At 34.5% G+C, this 19,670-nt stretch overlaps 1 protein-coding gene across 1 annotated transcript in view; it reads right to left on the bottom strand.

Annotated features, from left to right (window-relative positions):
- Nucleotides 1-19,670, bottom strand: part of LOC126412174 (cytochrome P450 4C1-like) — a 121,253-nt gene that overhangs the window by 64,002 nt on the left and 37,581 nt on the right. Inside the window, exon 3 of the mRNA XM_050081655.1 lies at nucleotides 14,577-14,667. Coding sequence (XP_049937612.1) covers nucleotides 14,577-14,667 — 91 coding nt within the window. The remainder of the gene's footprint in view (nucleotides 1-14,576; nucleotides 14,668-19,670) is intronic.

The following is a 19,670-nucleotide window of genomic DNA, read 5'->3' as shown; positions in this document are numbered from 1 at the left end:
AATTTAAAAAAGAAACAGTATCAGTTATCAATATAATTGAAAAAGTTTACAAAGGATCCAAAGACTATGGAGAAAAACTGTTAAAATCAGTCGAAGTAAACTGAGAAGTTATTCTCGACATTACTGGGAATAATTTAATGATATTCTAACGATTAAACAATATGACACTGTTAAAAGAGATTATAGCAAGTGAATCAGAAATACATGATTTATTAACGAAATATGAAGAAGATACAAAATGGGTAACTCCAAAAGAACAAAAAATAAATAAAAAAGTAATTGAAAGAATCTTCTAATATATTAATACAGTGAAGATAAAATGTTTGGATTATGGCCGGTGGCTGTACTTAAATACGTTAGGAAATTACCAGTAAAATTTAATGGAGTTAAATTAACTAATGGCGATAGGACATACGAAGGTAAAGATGGATTAATGAATCTCTTAAGTAAAGAACAAATAACAAAGGAAGACAAGAATACACTATTTACAGATCCTCATTTATCACATTATACAGGTATATTGTTCCAATATAAGGTAGGAATTTAAGGAGCTGGGACCTGGATAAACTGAAAGAACCAGAGGTTGTACAGATTTTCAAGGAGAGCATAAGGGAACAATTGACAGGAATGGGGGACAGAAATACAGTAGAAGAAGAATGGGTAGCATTGAGAGATGAAATAGTGAAGGCAGCAGAGGATCAAATAGGTAAAAAGACGAGGGCTAGTAGAAACCCTTGGGTAAAAGAAGAAATATTGAATTTAATTGATGAAAGGAGAAAATATAAAAATGCAAAAAATGAAGCAGGCAAAAAGGAATACAAACGTCTCAAAAATGAGATCGACAGGAAGTGCAAAATGGCTAAGCAGGGATGGCTAGACGACAAATGTAAGGATGTAGAGGCTTATCTCAATAGGGGTAAAATAGATACTGCTTACAGGAAAATTAAAGACACCTTTGGAGAAAGGAGAACAACTTGCATGAATATCAAGAGCTTTGAAACCCAGTTCTAAGCAAAGAATGGAAAGCAGAAAGGTGGAAGGAGTATATAGAGGGTCTACACAAGGGCAACGTGCTTGAGGACAATATTATGGAAATGGAAAAGGATGTAGATGAAGATGAAATGGGAGATTTGACACTGTGTGAAGAGTTTGACAGAGCACTGAAAGACCTGAGTCGAAACAAGGCCACCAGAGTAGACAACATTCCATTAGAACTACTGACAACCTTGGGAGAGCCAGTCCTGACAAAACTCTACCATCTGGTGAGCAAGATGTATGAGACAGGCGAAATACCCTCAGACTTCAAGAAGAATATAATAATTCCAATCCCAAAGAAAGCACGTGTTGACAGATGTGAAAATTACCGAACTATCAGTTTAATAAGGCACAGCTGCAAAATACTAATGCGAATTCTTTACAGGCGAATGGAAAATCTGATAGAAGCCGACCTCGGGGAAGATCAGTTTGGATTCCATAGATATGTTGGAACACATGAGGCAATACTGACCCTACGACTTATCTTAGAAGAAAGAGTAAGGAAAGGCAAACCTACGTTTCTATCATTTGTAGTCTTAGAGAAAGGTTTTGACAATGTTAATTGAAATACTCTCTTTCAAATTCTGAAGGTGGCAGGGGCAAAATACAGGGAGCGAAATGATATTTACAATTTGTACACAAAGCAGATGGCAGTTATAAGAGTCGAGGGGTATGAAAGGGAAGCAGTGGTTTGGAAGGGAGTGACACAGGGTTGTAGCCTATCCCTGATGTTGTTCAATCTGTATATTGAGCAAGCAATAAAGGAAACAAAAGAAAATTTCGGTGTAGGTATTAAAATCCATGGAGAAGAAATAAAAACTTTAAGTTTCGCCGATGACACTGTAATTCTGTCAGAGACAGCAAAGGACTTGGAAGAGCAGTTGAACGGAATGGACAGTATCTTGAAAGGAAGGTATAAGATGAAAATCAACAAAAGAATAACAAGGATAATGCAATGTAGTCGAATTAAGTTGGGTGATGCGGAGGAAATTAGATTAGGAAATGAGACACTTAAAGTAGTGAAGGAGTTTTTCTATTTGCAGAGCAAAATAACTGACGATGGTCGAAGTAAAGAGGACATAAAATGTAGACTGGCGATGGTGAGGAAAGCATTTCAGAAGAAGAAAAATTTGTTAACATCGAGTATACATTTAAATGTCAGGAGGTCGTTTCTGAAAGTATTTGTATGGAGTGCAGCCATGTCTGGAAGTGAAACATGGACGATAAATAGTTTAGACAAAAAGAGAATGGAAGCTTTCGAAATGTGGTGCTATAGAAGAATGCTTAAAATTAAATGGGTAGATCACATAACTAATGAGGAGGTATTGAATAGAATTGGGGAGAAGTTTGTGGCACAACTTGACTAGAAGAAGGGATTGGTTGGTAGGACATGTTATGAGACATCAAGGGATCACGAATTTAGTATTGGAAGGCGGTGTGGAGGGTAAAAATCGTAGAGGGAGAGAAAGAGATGAATACACTAAGCAGATTCAGAAGGATGTAGGCTGCAGTAGGTACTGGGAGATGAAGAAGCTTGCACAGGATAGAGTAGCATGGAGAGCTGCATCAAACCAGTCTCAGGACTGAAGACCACAACAACAACAACATTGTTCCCATTTTAGCATTGTATTCTAATAATAATCGATACAAAATAAAATCCAGCAGGGGAAATATGTATGAGTATCAGATAAAAGAATTTTTGATAACAATTTCGCATCATTAAGACAAAAAATTTGATTGCTCATTATTAGTGATTCAGAGAAAGTGGTGAAGTTTCAGTATAAAAATATTCAGAAAAATGGGTCGAAGAAATTTGGATGAAAGATGATACAGTTTTAATTGACAGATTAACACTAATTCTTTGAGAACAAATAGCTTGGAAATAAAAGTTACCATAATTGGAAAAAAAATCTTAAGAAGCAAATTTAGTCATGTTAATAATAGCAAAAGAGTAAATATGGAAAAGGTTTAGTTAATACTTCAATTAACAAATATACCATTTGAAATGCATCTTCAACACTACAGATTTTGTGGTCTTGGGACTAAATTAGAAGGGAAATAAATTAGAAGAGATCAAGGAATTAATCCATTAGATGATGCATGTAAAGAACATACTAATTCTTACAGAGATAATAAAGAAGTACAAAAAATACACGAAACAGACAGAAAACTTCAGTTAATGGCAAAGGAAAGTGCTGCTTCCTTATATCACATGACAATACTAATCCAAAATTAATTTAACTAACACTCAGTAATGAATAAATGAACATTACTGAACCGTTTTTAATTTATGTTCAAAAGTGAAAGAGAGAGAAAAGAACTGTTCAAAATGTCCTTGTTTCAGTAACTATTCCTATTGTGAAAAGGATTGTTAAATATTTAACAAACAAAAAGGAAAACATACATCAAGGTGAATTTCTCCCATTACTCGTAGCTGTATTACCTTACTTAGTGAACACTGCTTCACTTGCCAGTGGAACTGCAGCAATTGGAAATGCAGTTATAAATAAGAAAAACCTTAATAAGGAATTAGAAGAACAAACAAGACATATTTTGGAAATGGGAAAGAAAGGAAACAGAGAAAACCAATTCAAAGAAAATAAGTAATTTTTGTTCCATTTTTATGATCGTTGAGTTACCTAAAGCAGGAATAGTAAATTTATATATTCCTGATCACAATGAAACTCAACGTGTAGTTATTATAAAAATAAAGATAAAAACTTAGTTTTTGATTTATATAGAGGCATTATTCCAAAACACCTAATTCACTATTTTGAAAAAATTTCTTTAGTTCAATATGGAAAGGAAACAAAATTTTGATATAGTATTTTGTGGACATTTGTGTCATTTTAAAAATATTTATCATGTATTACAAGTTTAATGATATTTTACATCTAATAAATGACATTTTTGGAAATAAACTCATTAGCAGTTTAGAAAAAATTAAAAATTTACGATCATCAGATTAATAACGAAATAACTTCAGAATTTTTAAGTTTTTTAATACCCCCAAAAACTACTGAAAAACCGATACCATCATTAATATTGTTAGGATCAAAATTCAAAGATTTTCAAAATTCAACATATACAAAAATAAATGATGTATTAGAAATGTTGAGAAACGATTTCTATGTTATTTCTAAGGTGGCTCAATATTATGTGTCTTTTAAATATAGAAGAATAGTTAATATTAACAAACCACATGATTTCCTGGATGCATTTAGTAGAAGATATTTGCAAACAAGACTTTGACAACCTAAACAACAATATGTAAATATGTTAACTATGTTCAAAAATTATTATTCCAAGAAAGATATTGAGAAAGATTCATCAGATCATATTATTAAACTCGAAGTCGGTAATTATTTCCAAAAAAAGAAATTAAAGACTGTTTCACCAATAGATTTAACACTGTACTTAAATCAATAAAAAAACGTCATTATATAGTATATCATAAACACATTATTGAACTTACTTTTATGACTGGAGGCTAATAAATAATGCACAAGTTCAGTTAATGTGATTTCATTCTTAAAAAAGCATTGTTGTTGGTCAAGAATTAACATTTGGTGATTTTGATATTTGGATAAGTGCTGAAAGTTATTAAAATGAAACCTGAAGTTCTGGAGTCACAATTTCGTGCAAATCAAATGTTTTTCCGTAAGTGTATAAGATTGTAGTAAAACTGTTCCTGTTGATGTAAAAATAATTTTATTTGAAGGAATGATACAATTATTTTAATTCCATATAAATTAATCATTATAATCAAATTTCCAGTTTGATGGAGGGAAGGTTTAATGAAACTAGTCATCCTCAAAGATTAACAACTAATAATAGAAAACAAAGAATCAAGGGTAATTTTTCAATTTGTAAGACATTAAAGTTAATGCAATTAAAAAAAATTCTTAGGTGAGGGGCTAAGCAAATCACTAACCTTCAATATTCGTGAAAAAATTATTAAACACATTACATAAACCCATCAGAAAAAACTTTAAATGAGAAAATGTAAATTCTTTGGCAGTAGATGATTAATGCTAAGCTCATTTAGTCTAAATGTAGTGTGGAAAGTTGAAAGTGATTTCGAAAACAAACAACAGTTATTAATATTTGTTAACTGTAAATGATAGTTTTTCAAAATTTGCTTGGGCAATTCCTGTTGAAAGTCAAACAAGTAGAAATGTAATTCACTCTTTTCAAGAACTATTCAAGTTCAAAAAAGCAAAACATTTGTGAAGTTATGACAACAAAAAATTTTATAATAAAAATTTCAGTTAGTAGCGAAAAATATAATATTAATCATTATTCTACTTTTAATGAATTGTTGAACGATTTAATAGAACACTTAAAGAAAACAATAAAACAGAACATTGAACTATAGAAGTGGCCCTAAAAGACATAAGTTAAGAAATTGAAGAAGTCTTACCAAAAACATTTTACAAAGCAAATTTGTTAGATACTGAATCAAAACATGAAATTAGTGATCAGGTAAGAATAAATAAAAATAAGGGAAATATTTAAAAATCATATACAGCAAAAAGATCAATGGCAATTTTCGTGATGCAAGATCTTAATCAGTCCAATCCAATTACAAATAAATTGAAAGATTGAATTAGAATACAAACATAAGGAGATTTTGTGAACACAAACTACTCAAAACGATTTTACAGATGTGTACCTTGCTGAAAAAGTTTTGAATACGATAGGTAATAAAATTTTTGTTAAAAGCTTGAGTTTCGATTATTTGCAAACCAGTACGGTTAGGATAATTCTCACAATAATTGAACAAATCAAACTGAAGTAATTTTTTAAAATGTTAAAAATAATTCTATGTATGAAAGGAGTTATCTATCAAAATTTTAAAAATGTCTGAAATTGAATATAATTTTTATATTATAATTGTTTCATTAAAATGATAGGTTTTTTATATTCAATTAAAGGTAAACAAAAACCATTTAATGTAAAAAATTATATGAGTATTTTAATTCTGAGTTGGTGGAACTAATGATTGATTTGGTGAATTTTAATTTTTAATATACGAATATAACAACCATTGAGTGACATTTAACTTTTTACTATGGAAAGATTACTTGGAAATTTATATTTGTATTTTAAGGAATGGTTTGCTAGATTGTTCATATCATCGATGAATTGCTCTCTTGAAAAATTATCTAAAATATTTGAGTACTTTCAATGGCAATCAATTATTAAAGTTTCTTTCATTAGGTTGCAAAAATTAACTGAATTGGGCATATAATTAATACTTAAAAATTCTATATAATTTGTATTTCTATTTCTGATAACATTTATTTGATTTTTAGCATTTTATTTATGTTGAAATAATTAGAAACCATTTTCAAAAATTAGTCATATATCCTTAAATTATCAAAATTTGGTCTTTAATTTTCATAATTTAATTGACCAACAGCATGTGGTAATAATATGTTTGATTCTTCGTGTCATTGGTTTATCATTTCTGAAGCAATATTAACTGTACCTTCCAAATTTTCTATTCGTTTCTCTTCCAACTTACTTATTCCTCATAAATGTAAAGTTTGATTTCTATAGGTATCTACTATTTCTTTTCTGACCTTGTACTCACCACGTTAATGATCTGCTGGTAAAACGTCTTCATAAAACTATATTAAAAATTTTCTGCTATAGGCAGTTTGCATTTCATAGCAAAAAACATATACCAAGGTCATTAAGAAATTATGTACGAGGGCGGTTCAGAAAGTAACCTCCGATTGCTCACAGTGCGGGTTGTGGGGGGAGTAGTGACGCCATCTGTGCGTTCACGCACTCAACAGGTCAGTCGGCATCAAGCCGTGGCGAGTGAACGTCGTACCTGCGCTAGTTTAGTTTTTGTGGCAGTTTGAAATGTGTGCTGCAATAGAAAACCCCGCCAAATGTGAAGTGCATGCTGTCATAAGGTTTTTTACAGCCAAAGGATATTCTGCAGCAGCTATTCATCGTGAGCTTTGTGCCATGTACGGACCAAGAGTTATGAGTGAAGGAGTTGTCTGTGAATGGGTACGTTTATTTAAAAGTGGACGAGAAAACGTTCATGATGAAGAGAGGAGTGGTAGACCATCATTGGTGACTGACGAACTCGTTCAGACAGTTGATGCAAAAGTTCGTGAAAATCGACGTTTCTCAATGTCGGAGTTGTCTACTGGTTTTCCACAGATTTCTAAGACTCTCTTGTACGAGGTAGTGACAGCAAGATTGGGTTACCGTAAGTTCTGTGCACGATGGGTGCCCAAAATTCTTACCGACCACCACAAAACTCAAAGAATGGCCTCTGCATTAGACTTTCAGTCACGTTATGAGGACGAAGGAGAACCATTGTTAAACAGAATCGTGACCGGTGACAAAACCTGGATTAAGTATGTGAACCCTGAGACAAAAGAAAAATCAAAGATGTGGGCACATTCAAATTCGCCTACCAAACCAAGAAAAGACTCGCAAGATTTTTCTGCCAGAAAACTGATGGCAACGGTGTTTTGGGATGCCAAAGGGGTGTTGTTGGTTGAATTCATGGAACGTGGTACGACCATTAATCAAGACGTGTACTGTAAAACAATAAAAAAGTTACGACGGGCTATACAGAACAAACGCCGTGGTATGCTGACTTCCTGTATCGTTTTTTTGCACGATACCGCCCGTCCTCACTCTGCTCGCAGAACAACGGCCCTTCTTGAGTCCTTCAAGTGGGACGTTATCAACCATCCACCTTACAGCCCAGACCTGGCGCCAAGTGATTATCACCTCTTCATGCATTTGAAGAAATGGCTCGGGTCACAGCGGTTTGATGACGACGAAGAGCTCAAAGATGCGGTCACAGGCTGGCTCCAGGCACAAGTGGGTGATTTTTATGCAGAAGGAATTTCAAAGCTTGTGAAGAGATATGATAAGTGCCTCAATCGCTATGGAGACTATGTAGAAAAATAGTGCAAAGATGTAGTTGTAAGATGTATATATTAAAATATTTTTATTTAACTTGGTGTATTTTTTTAAATCAACCGGAGGTTACTTTCTGAACGGCCCTCGTAGGTGGATGACTTTTTCTTAATATCACCATTTCAGTGCTATTAAACTTTCCGTATGTTTTCTAATATTTTGGTTTTACATGCACTTTAATTACGTATCTGTGATGTTCATATCCTAAAATATCAGTAACATGATTTTCATAAAACCAGATAGTATATTTTTCATCAATAATCGTTAAAATGCATTTATATACATAAGTTTATTATTTTTTAGATCTACAAGCGATTTCCTTTATATAGAAAAAAAATTAAATGTATTAATTTTTAAAATTCTTATAGAATTATTTCCTTATAAGTGAAAATCAAAAAATTCATGAAGCAATTAAAACAACAAGACATAATTTACCTTCAAAATTTTCCATCAAGCATGTCAAAGAAGGAGACAAAGAAAACTTCTTCGTAATTGGCAGGATAAAGCATTTATTTATAGGACTGGTGGTAAGAAAGCTAAAAATACTTCTACATATATTGTAACTGTGATAATACAGAAAATGAGAATTTAGCTATAAAACATAAAAATATAAAGAAAGTGACTATTGAAAAAAAGGTGAATGTTTTTGGTAAACTGTATTTGTAATTAGTATTTACCAAGACATAAATACTATAATATCTAAAAAAATATTAAAAAATAATTAATTTTTTATATTTTATTCTGTTCAACATTTTTATTTTTTTAAGAAATGATTTTTATTTTTTGTGCAACTGTTTAAATGTTTTAAGAACCATTTTTTTATCTTGTGTGCACCTAAAACCGTTAATATCATCTTTTTTTTTGATTGAATTTATAATGAATGTATGTTAATGTTTTCATTCCTTCTTGTAATACAATATGTTTACCATCATCAGACCTTAAAACAATTTTATTACACTGAACTGTACAAAACTACTGTTTAAATGAACTAACCAAATTATTGTTTCTATATTATTTTATTTTTTCAGTTAAACATTTTTAATAATCATCATTAGTAATTTCATTTTTCATAACTTCCTTCTTAACTCCTATAATTTTTTCCCTTCTTTTTCACCACCTGTATATGTATACATTTTTTATCTAAAACTAACATTATCAAACATAATTTTTCATCACTATTCATCTTTCATTTTTCCAAATAGTTTTTATATTTACTCGTAGAAGTGCAGAAATAATATGTTTTGTATAATTGGTTGTATCAAATTGGTTTATCGTTTATTTTAAGTCTTCCTAGAAATCTTCAGTTCTTATATCATAAATGGAAGAATCATTATCCCTTTAACATAAATAAACATGTTATCCATTTCCTGTTTTCATTGCATTGTAGTGAACTTTGTAGATTACTATTTTTGATAGATCTAGAATAATCATTCCAATTTAAATCGGTTTATTGAACATTATATTAATTTTCTTCATATTAAGTGTTACTAGCTTCTCTGGAATTGCAGTAGTATGTTCATGGTATGGTTTTGAAATATGTTTTATAATGCATATAATTTCCTGGATCTGCGTTAATAATTTATTTCCTCCTGTAGCGAAGAGTAAATCTCTATTAAATCATTTAATTTTCTTGTGTATTCTAAGTCAACTTTGCAATATAACCACATTTGTAATTATCTGGAACTTCAAGTATTTTTTCAGTATTAAAATTTTTGGATCCATTTAGTAGAATACTTAAAGAGTAATAACTGTATTTATTCTATAGCCATATAAATAATTTGCATCGAAATATGTAGTATAATTTTATGGATTTGTTGTCTTATAACTTTTGTAGTAATTGTTATTTGATTTAGCATATTTCTTAATACTTTAAGAAATTCCACCTCAAATTTCTTTTGCAAGCAATAATATTATATCATAATCACATAATAAATCCAAGTCAATTTTTGTCTTTTTTAAAATAGAATCCAAGATAATCCTGGATCTCTAAAACAGCATAATGGGTTAAATTTTTAGGATTTAATACATTGCTCCCTATAATTTTCGAAAAGTTCCAGCTAAAATTAAAGTTCAGATTTATTAACTCTGTATATAATTTTGTATACTCATCTCAATTTTAAATATTGAATTTTATTACAAACTGTTTCTTCAGTTTAATAATATGCATAAGGAATGTTTCCATTATTAAGGTTTGAATAAAACATTCCTTTGCAGATAATTTGGTTCCCTGATATTTTACTCCAGAATACATACATTTCTAAGGATACAACTATTTTTTATCGTTAAGTGTGGTTGTTCACCTGCAATTTATTTTGCTGTTTCCCTAAATGGTTTTGTCTGTAAGATTGGAAATATAATTTATCAATATTGACAGCAATAAACTTAAATGTAAGAATCTTAAACTTAATCCAATTTGAACATGTTTACTACAAGAAGTATAAATTTACAATTATTTGGAATTTTATCTAAATCTTTATTTTCAGTTGCTAATTCATTTATAAACAAATGAGCATCATAATTTGCTAAATTATGAATATAAACTGGGAGAAATATAGGATTTTTGTAATTAATCTTCATGTGCAACTGCTTGATATTTTCCTATTAAATGACACTGATCTTTTATTTTGTTTTCACCAAAAGTAAATTCTTTTTCACCAATATGACGAGTTTCTGGATTTTTATAATTGATCACATCTTGTTCAGTTTATTTCATTAGAATATTTTGCTTGTATATTCAAGCAATCTCTTGATACTTCGTTTAAGATTTCAATGAATTTTTTGCTGCATCTTTACCAGTGTATGTAGCTTGATCTGGAATATCAACTTGAGAATATTTATTATACTAGATGAATGAAATTGGGCAAAGTGCTTGATATTTGTAAATATAAGATTTTTCAAGATTTTGTTTACAAGTTTCAATATCTTTCAATAAATATTTCAAATCTATGTAAATTATAAATGGAACCCTTGATGAATAATTATAATCATTGAATTCAATATTTTGTCCTTTAGAAAGATATCTATTTTTACTTCTTTATGTACTTTACAGTAATGTTTATGAATGTCTAAGTGTCTTCTAAATCAAAATATCTTAAATGTCGATCACAAAGATAAATAATTTTTTAGTTGTATTTTCTTGTTTGTGTACTAATTTACCTACAAAGATCCGTTATCCATCAATAATGTGAATCAATTTCGCTTTCAATGTAACGAAGATTGACGTATTTTTCTGTTTATAACATGTATGATAAAGATAAATCATTTAATTTTTTCTTCATCTTCATTGTTTTCATATGCAGAAAAATTAATTAATAAATGTGGTTTTTTCTCTTTCCAAAATTTCAGCTAATTCTAATCCAATATTTTTATTTTTAACAACTCTTTTGGCATCATATTCTCCATGATATAATGCAGATTTCACTGAATAAAGAAAGCATTTCTTATCTACATATTTTTACAGTCCCTACAGATTTTTATCTTTAATTACTTTTGGTAAATTGATGAAAGAAGTGGACTGTGTCTATCGACATTAAAGTCCAAACTATCTTAATACAATAAAGATCAACCACATTATTTCCATTGCATTTCTTACACTTTCCTGAATAGATTATTCATTTATTTTTTAGCATAATCTTGTAAATCAGTTGTTCTTAATAGAACTTGAGCAGATTTTTTTAAATTAAATTCTTGCATTTCATATTTCCTTTTAAAATTACATATGTACTTCAATTGCTCTTCCTTGCATTAATAATTATTTACTTTGGTGATAATTGATTAAAAAATTCTTATGGTTCAACAATATTACCAGTAATTTGAATTACATAAATTATTAAACTTGAAAAGAGAAGAAGTTTTTGTATAAATTCGTGTAGCTGATTTCAAGAAATCTTCATCACCTAGAAAATTGAAACTTGGTAAATTTATCTGATTATTTTCTGTTTAATTTACTTGTATTAATTTACAAGAGATATTTGAATGTCACTCTCATTAGCATTGTGATTCTTTGTTTTTTTCCTAGAATTATCTATAAGATCGATTAATATTTGCTTCTTAAGATTAGAATACTTCTTTGTTTTGTTTTGTTTTACAGGCCTGATGATATTGTTTTACAGATTTTTTATTCAAATCGTTATCATTATTAATTTTACTTTCAGATTTTTTGATAGAACTGATTAATTGATATTTTCTTAACTTAGAAGAATTTTTGATTTATTTTTGCTTTAGAGATTTCATGAAGTTCCTTTGCTAGCCATTGTTAAATCTATTGTGGTTATCATTATTACTAATATAGTCAACAGGATTTACAATAAGATCAGTTAAATGACTTTTTCTAGGTTTAGAATAATTCTTCAATTTTTTGGTTTAGTAATTGAAGTTCTTTAAAAGTTTTATGTTTTAGTTCTGTCCTTATTCATTTTCTTCCAGTTAAAATAATCATCGAATCTGAAATAATCTTCCCCAGTTACATTTGAGTAACCTATGTCCTTGAAGTAATTTTCTAAATGATTATAACTCAAGCCATACTTCCCTTTTCATTAATTTTATAAGCTCTTATATAGCTCAGCTTTTCTTCACCATCTTTTTCCATTGTATTAATAGAGAAGGAAATATGGTTTCTCTTATTTAAACGTTTTCAGTTCAGTGCAGTGAGGTTTTAGGTTTGATGGCTCTTATGTATAAAGAATAAAATACACTCCTGGAAATGGAAAAAAGAACACATTGACACCGGTGTGTCAGACCCACCATACTTGCTCCGGACACTGCGAGAGGGCTGTACAAGCAATGATCACACGCACGGCACAGCGGACACACCAGGAACCGCGGTGTTGGCCGTCGAATGGCGCTAGCTGTGCAGCATTTGCGCACCGCCGCCGTCAGTGTCAGCCAGTTTGCCGTGGCATACGGAGCTCCATCGCAGTCTTTAACACTGGTAGCAGGCCCCGACAGTGTGGACGTGAACCATATGTGCAGTTGACGGACTTTGAGCGAGGGCGTATAGTGGGCATGCGGGAGGCCGGGTGGACGTACCGCCGAATTGCTCAACACGTGGGGCGTGAGGTCTCCACAGTACATCGATGTTGTCGCCAGTGATCGGCGGAAGGTGAACGTGCCCGTCGACCTGGGACCGGACCGCAGCGACGCACGGATGCACGCCAAGACCGTAGGATCCTACACAGTGCCGTAGGGGACCACACCGCCACTTCCCAGCAAATTAGGGACACTGTTGCTCCTGGGGTATCGGGGAGGACCATTCGCAACCGTCTCCATGAAGCTGGGCTACGGTCCCGCACACCGTTAGGCCGTCTTCCGCTCACGCCCCAACATCGTGCAGCCCGCCTCCAGTGGTGTCGCGACAGGCGTGAATGGAGGGACGAATGGAGACGTGTCGTCTTCAGCGATGAGAGTCGCTTCTGCCTTGGTGCCAATGATGGTCGTATGCGTGTTTGGCGCCGTGCAGGTGAGCGCCACAATCAGGACTGCATACGACCGAGGCACACAGGGCCAACACCCGGCATCATGGTGTGGGGAGCGATCTCCTACACTGGCCGTACACCACTTGTGATCGTCGAGGGGACACTGAATAGTGCACGGTACATCCAAACCGTCATCGAACCCATCGTTCTACCATTCCTAGACCGGCAAGGGAAGTGCTGTTCCAACAGGACAATGCACGTCCGCATGTATCCCGTGCCACCCAACGTGCTCTAGAAGGTGTAAGTCAACTACCCTGGCCAGCAAGATCTCCGGATCTGTCCCCCATTGAGCATGTTTGGGACTGGATGAAGCGTCGTCTCACGCGGTCTGCACGTCCAGCACGAACGCTGGTCCAACTGAGGCGCCAGGTGGAAATGGCATGGCAAGCCGTTCCACAGGACTACATCCAGCATCTCTACGATCGTCTCCATGGGAGAATAGCAGCCTGCATTGCTGCGAAAGGTGGATATACACTGTACTAGTGCCGACATTGTGCATGCTCTGTTGCCTGTGTCTATGTGCCTGTGGTTCTGTCAGTGTGATCATGTGATGTAACTGACCCCAGAAATGTGTCAATAAAGTTTCCCCTTCCTGGGACAATGAATTCACGGTGTTCTTATTTCAATTTCCAGGAGTGTATATTGAGTTTGAACATTTTTAAATGAGTAAATGAGAATTTGATTTTTATGATGTAAGCAAATTAGATATTTTGGTTCTTCTTTATAAAGAATGAAATTTATCAGTTTTGAAAATTTATAAAGCAGAAAATGAGAGTTGTTTTCGTTATACACAAATGACTTTTTTGTTCTTATCTATAATGAATAAAATTTGATATATTTGAAAACTTTTTGAAGAAAATGAGAATTTTATTTTTTTCAGTATGGGCAAATGAGATTTTTTTGGTTGGGGGAACTGTGAAATTAGAGTGTTGGTTGGCTTGTTGGAAATTAGACACAGAAGTGCTCTTTGGATCAGAACTCTCTTAGTCATACTACTCCTGCAGTCTAGTGAAAAAGAGACATTCCAGCATTAACTTCAGCTAAGTGCTCGGGACTGTTCAACAGACCGCTCTCTACTTAACATATACTGAAGCTTCCTGTACTCACCTGTGCTAGTGAGAAGTCCTTGCCCCAGCCATGGTTCGAGGAAGTGATAGACATGTGACTTTGTTATCAGTTCGCTGCTGGTCATTATTTTCTGAAAAAAGGGAAGAGAGTGCACACATGAGTCATTTACTTCAAAAAGGACACCACACTGAGCGAAACAGACAATAACGCTATTAAATATAATCTTGGCATACATTGCACCCAGATGGGCACAATTAGAAGGAGTTTATCTTGGGAATTTAAAAATGTTGATGGTAATACTGTTTAATGTAAACAGACCTTGTGCAATGAGTTTGTGCTGCTTTGGAGGGTAGGTTCCTTTAATAATAGGTAGCAGCAAATGCTATGGGTGAAGATTTAAATTTTAGAGTTACCAGGAAATAGTAAAGCAGTCTCAGTCTAGCTTTTTTTAATTTAAAGAAACAAAGGACTCACAGCCTGTTTAAGAATCGGAAAGCCATTTTGGTCCAAATGTCATTGGAATGCAAAAGTGTTACTCAGATTCCCAATGAAGCTATTGAAATCAGAGGTAGAAAGGACATGCAGACAAATTCCTCTCTCCTCCAATTATCGCTAAATACATAGTCCGAAGCACCAAAGGCATCTTTAAGAATATTTATCTGCCTCAAGTCATTAAGCATTATAACTGTTCTTGGCTCTATTTTTCAGCTAGATATCAATAAAAAGTATACCATTATCTCAGCTGACTAGACGCCTTAGTTCATTCCTATACACAATCCCTCCTGTTATCGAGATGTTAGAGATAGTGTGATAGCAATAATACGTTTTTTCTTAATATTTGCTCTCTGCTAAAATCTAGCTCTGTGTTAATTTCAGGAATGAGTCTGAATTTATACAGGTTGCTTTATATTTATGATCCCATACTCTCCAAGTATGGCAATATAACTTTTAACATAATACAGACTAAGGAATGTGAAGCGTTCCAGTCTAAAAACTAAACTGGGAACCTTAATAAGTAATTAGTGCGCCAATTTGCAAGTAAATGGCATGTTATGCAAGGACAGTCAAAACAATGCTCATAGAAAATAAGGCCATATTGGTCCATCGACTGATTACTTTAAGATCCGATGCTTTAAATAACAATCAAAATGAATAGGGAGCTTCAATTTTTTGACTGACAGAAAAAAGCCTTCATGTGTTCCTGCTGTAAGCATAGCCTATATCTGGGCCAATAAGAGTGGTCTGTTTCAGCCGCCACTGGACTGAAGGAGCTATTCACTATCTTGCCATAATCCTAAAGCTCTTTTTTTGTGCCAGACGAAAATACACTCGCCAGTACAACGATGGGTTCTTTGGCTTGCTCCAGCAGGAGACCAAGTGAAAATTATAACATAAAGTATTAGTTAACTGCATTAAAACATGAATAAGAAGACCTCTTTTTGTACAGTACAGGAATGTTGTGAGTATTTTCTATTGTCTCTGAACATTAACGTATAGCTTGACATAGAAAATACTGAAGTATTTCTATCAGACTACATTTAGCAGTAACTTTCTCTTTGAGTTAAGCATAATTGATTGATCACATAGCTGGAGCGCTAGAAGATGATGCTAACGTGTTACTCGATGATTGGAGGGGTTCTGTACTGGGCAATAAGCGGAAGAGTGGAGTGTATGTCGCACTGTCCCAGTTGTTAGAGTTTCTTCTCGATCCATTCACATATGCAAGAAGAATGTTGGTTTAAATGCCTCTGGGCGTGTTGTAATTAGTGTAATCTTCTATTCAAGATCCCTGGGGGAGCGATAAGTAAGGGGCTGTAGTATATTCCTAGAGTCATTTAAAGCCAGTTTTTGAAATTTTGTAATTAGGCATTCTCATGGTAGTTTACATCTATCTTCAAGAATCTGCCAGTTCAGTTTCTTCAGTATCTCAGTGACACTCTCCCGTACATCGAATAAACCTGTGACCATTCGTGATGTCATACAGTGTATCTGTATCTCCTGTTAACCATATCTGGTAGAGGTTGTGGTGTCATCGTACGACACCACTCATGTGCTGGCCGTCAAAAGAACGCCAGCGTGACAGTCGATATCTGTGGACACCAGGGGTGGCGCCAGTGTGGCAGTAAACACAAATCAGGTGCCACACGTCCCCTCTCCAAGAAGAGAACACAACACCAATGGCCTCTTCGGGAGTTGCATACAGGACACTGACAGCAGAGATCAGGGGGCCGGTTCATCAGTGTAGATCATTTCCTCAGTTTGACAACTCAGCTCCACGGGACAACGACTGCCGACGTCATAGTTAGTTAGATCTACGAGAACCAGGGTAGCTAAAAAGGTAGATTACTGTTTAGCTGACAAAACTCCTTATTCAGGGATTGGACATGCTTGCTATGTTCTACATGACTGCTTCTCAGTCAATAAGTACATGTGTTTGATTATTCAATTAAAGCACCGTCTATTGATATCCTGTAGTGGGGCCAGCTACCCTGAGCTGTCTTTTGCGCCCTAGTCTACGAATATTGTTGTGACCACCCGAGATACAACACAGGTTCCATACAACTGAGCAATATTCTGGAATGGGTCGTAAGATTTGCAAGCGGGCTCCTATGTAGACTACTTGCTTTCCCCAGTATTCTACCAATAAACGGAGGTCTAGCGCCTGCTTTAGTCACGACTGAGGCTTGTGATCGTTCCACTTCATTTCCCTACAAAGTGGTATGTCTAGGTATTTGTATGAGTTGCAGATTCCAACTGTGGCTGCTTAATATTATAGTCATAGGGTACTACCTGTTTCCATTTTGTGAAGTGCATAGTTTTACTTTTCTGAACATTTAAAGCAAGTTGCCAATCATGACACCACTCTGAAATCTAATCAACATCTGGATGAATATTTATGCAGTTTCTCTCAGACTTCATTACAGGTAATTGAGGCTACTGTTAGTAGTGTCTGCAAGGGCATTGTAGTACAGCATGAACAGCGAGGATTCCAACACACATTTCGCAGCTCACTCGTCCCCAAAATAAAACATTTCCCCAACTCCCGATTTACTGTGTCATCTAATCCCCTTGGCCACATAAGTGATCTCCTTCCGATCCTAATCACGGATCTTTATATCTGACCAAGACATTCAAACCATCTACCAAACATAACACATTATTAGTTCGACGTCAACTAGGATATTTACTTGTTATCCATCGCTAATAATATTCTAAATTTCGGAATAAATCTTGAAAACCAAGGCAACATTCCACTCACCGTAACGTGGTAGAACCTTTAAGTGAATCAATCCCGCCCCTGCCACTATGGAACACTGTATATGATTACCATCGACCAACCAATGCCAACCGATGTTCATCAGTGCACTAATACACACGTATTGTCAGTTGAACACAATTTACAATGTTATTGCTCAACACAACACAAGAAGCCTTTAATTTCGAAATGTTTCGTAGCGTAAAACATAACACAGCCTCTGGGCGCTATTCATTTCCCTAATGATAGTTGAAATAATTTTGCGAAAACTGATAGGTAAACGATCTCTCTGGCTCGAACGCACGACATATGAGTAATGTGATAGGCAAATTCGACGTGGTAAATCATGTAATACTAGCAAATGAGATAAATCGTGATGTTAGCACAAATCGAGGAACCAATGTGAATAGGAATCGAACCTTTGATGTACTAAGCGGAAATCTTCACACGACGACCTGAAACTACGTCAGACCATACATCACTTGTTCAATCTCCGTATACATATTTATATGTGTTCAATTAAAAAATGGTTTTGGTGGCCATTCTACACTTTAATAACCCAGACCTCGCTCCACTACATACTGAGACACAATTAAGGACACACCGCTACTGTAAATTAGCGCATTTAATTTTTTTATTTCTTTTCATTTTTAGGCAGGATAACTAGTTATATTGTGCCACCTTGCGTCCGAATAGCGTTCAAGTAGTACAGGGTGTGTTAAAAAGGATCAACCGATTTGGCACATCTGTACTTCTGAAACTGAAACACATACAATGAAGTTTATTTTTTGATGAACTGGGAACTCAATAAGTTTTTAATACCTTTTCATAGGTGTTCAGTATGTCCCCTTGAGATGCATGCCGAATGTCAGTGCAGTGTTCAAACTGTTCCCACCCTGCAGAGAGCATGTGCTGAGTTACAGCTACCACTGCTTCTATGATGCTATGTCTCCGTTCATTCATTGTTGTTGGTAACGCAGGCATATAAAGAATCTTGTACAAGCCCCCACAAGAAATAATCACATACAGTCAGGTGATCTTGGAGGCCAGTAACGTAAGGCTCAATCATTTGGTTCAGTGCAACCGATCCATCATTCAGTAATCTTTTGATTTAAAAATTCCCACAATTAGAGAGGCCAGGGTGGCGGTGCCTGATGGTAAATAAAATCTATCGAATCATTCTGCAACTGTGGGAAAAGAAAGTTCTCAACCTTATCGAGATTTGATCTTCCTGTAACAGTGTTCTCGGCTAAGAAAAATGGGCCACACACCCTTTCCCATGAAACTTCACAAAACATATTAAATCTGTTGCACAACTTCATTTGGTTTTTCCGTACCCCATAGTCTCACATTATCACAGTTCACCTTTCCATTTAAATGGAATGTTGCCTCGTCACTAATCAATGAGCGTGGAAGAAAACTGTCATCCTCCATCCTGCCAAGAACGAAATTACAGAACTCCGAGCACTGTTGTTTGTCACCTTCACGAAGAGCTTGCAGTAGCTGAATTTTGTATGGTTTCATGTGTAAACGTTGCCTCAACACACGCCAGACGGACATCAGGAAGGTCGCAGTTCGTATTAATAGACGGCAAATCGTCGAGTAAAACTGAAGTTATATCAGGTGTTCCCCAGGGAAGCGTCCTGGGACCTCTGCTGTTCCTGATCTATATAAATGAGCTGGGTGACGATCTGAGCAGTTCTCTTAGGTTGTTCGCAGATGATGCTGTAATTTACCGTCTAGTAAGGTCATCCGAAGACCAGTATCAGTTGCAAAGCGGTTTAGAAAAGATTGCTGTATGGTGTGGCAGGTGGTAGTTGACGCTAAATAACGAAAAGTGTGTGGTGATCCACGTGAGTTCCAAAAGAAATCCGTTG

This window comes from Schistocerca serialis, chromosome 7, assembly GCF_023864345.2.
Source record: "Schistocerca serialis cubense isolate TAMUIC-IGC-003099 chromosome 7, iqSchSeri2.2, whole genome shotgun sequence".
Classification (NCBI taxonomy): domain Eukaryota; kingdom Metazoa; phylum Arthropoda; class Insecta; order Orthoptera; family Acrididae; genus Schistocerca; species Schistocerca serialis.
This window is presented reverse-complemented; position numbering and strand designations above follow the sequence as displayed.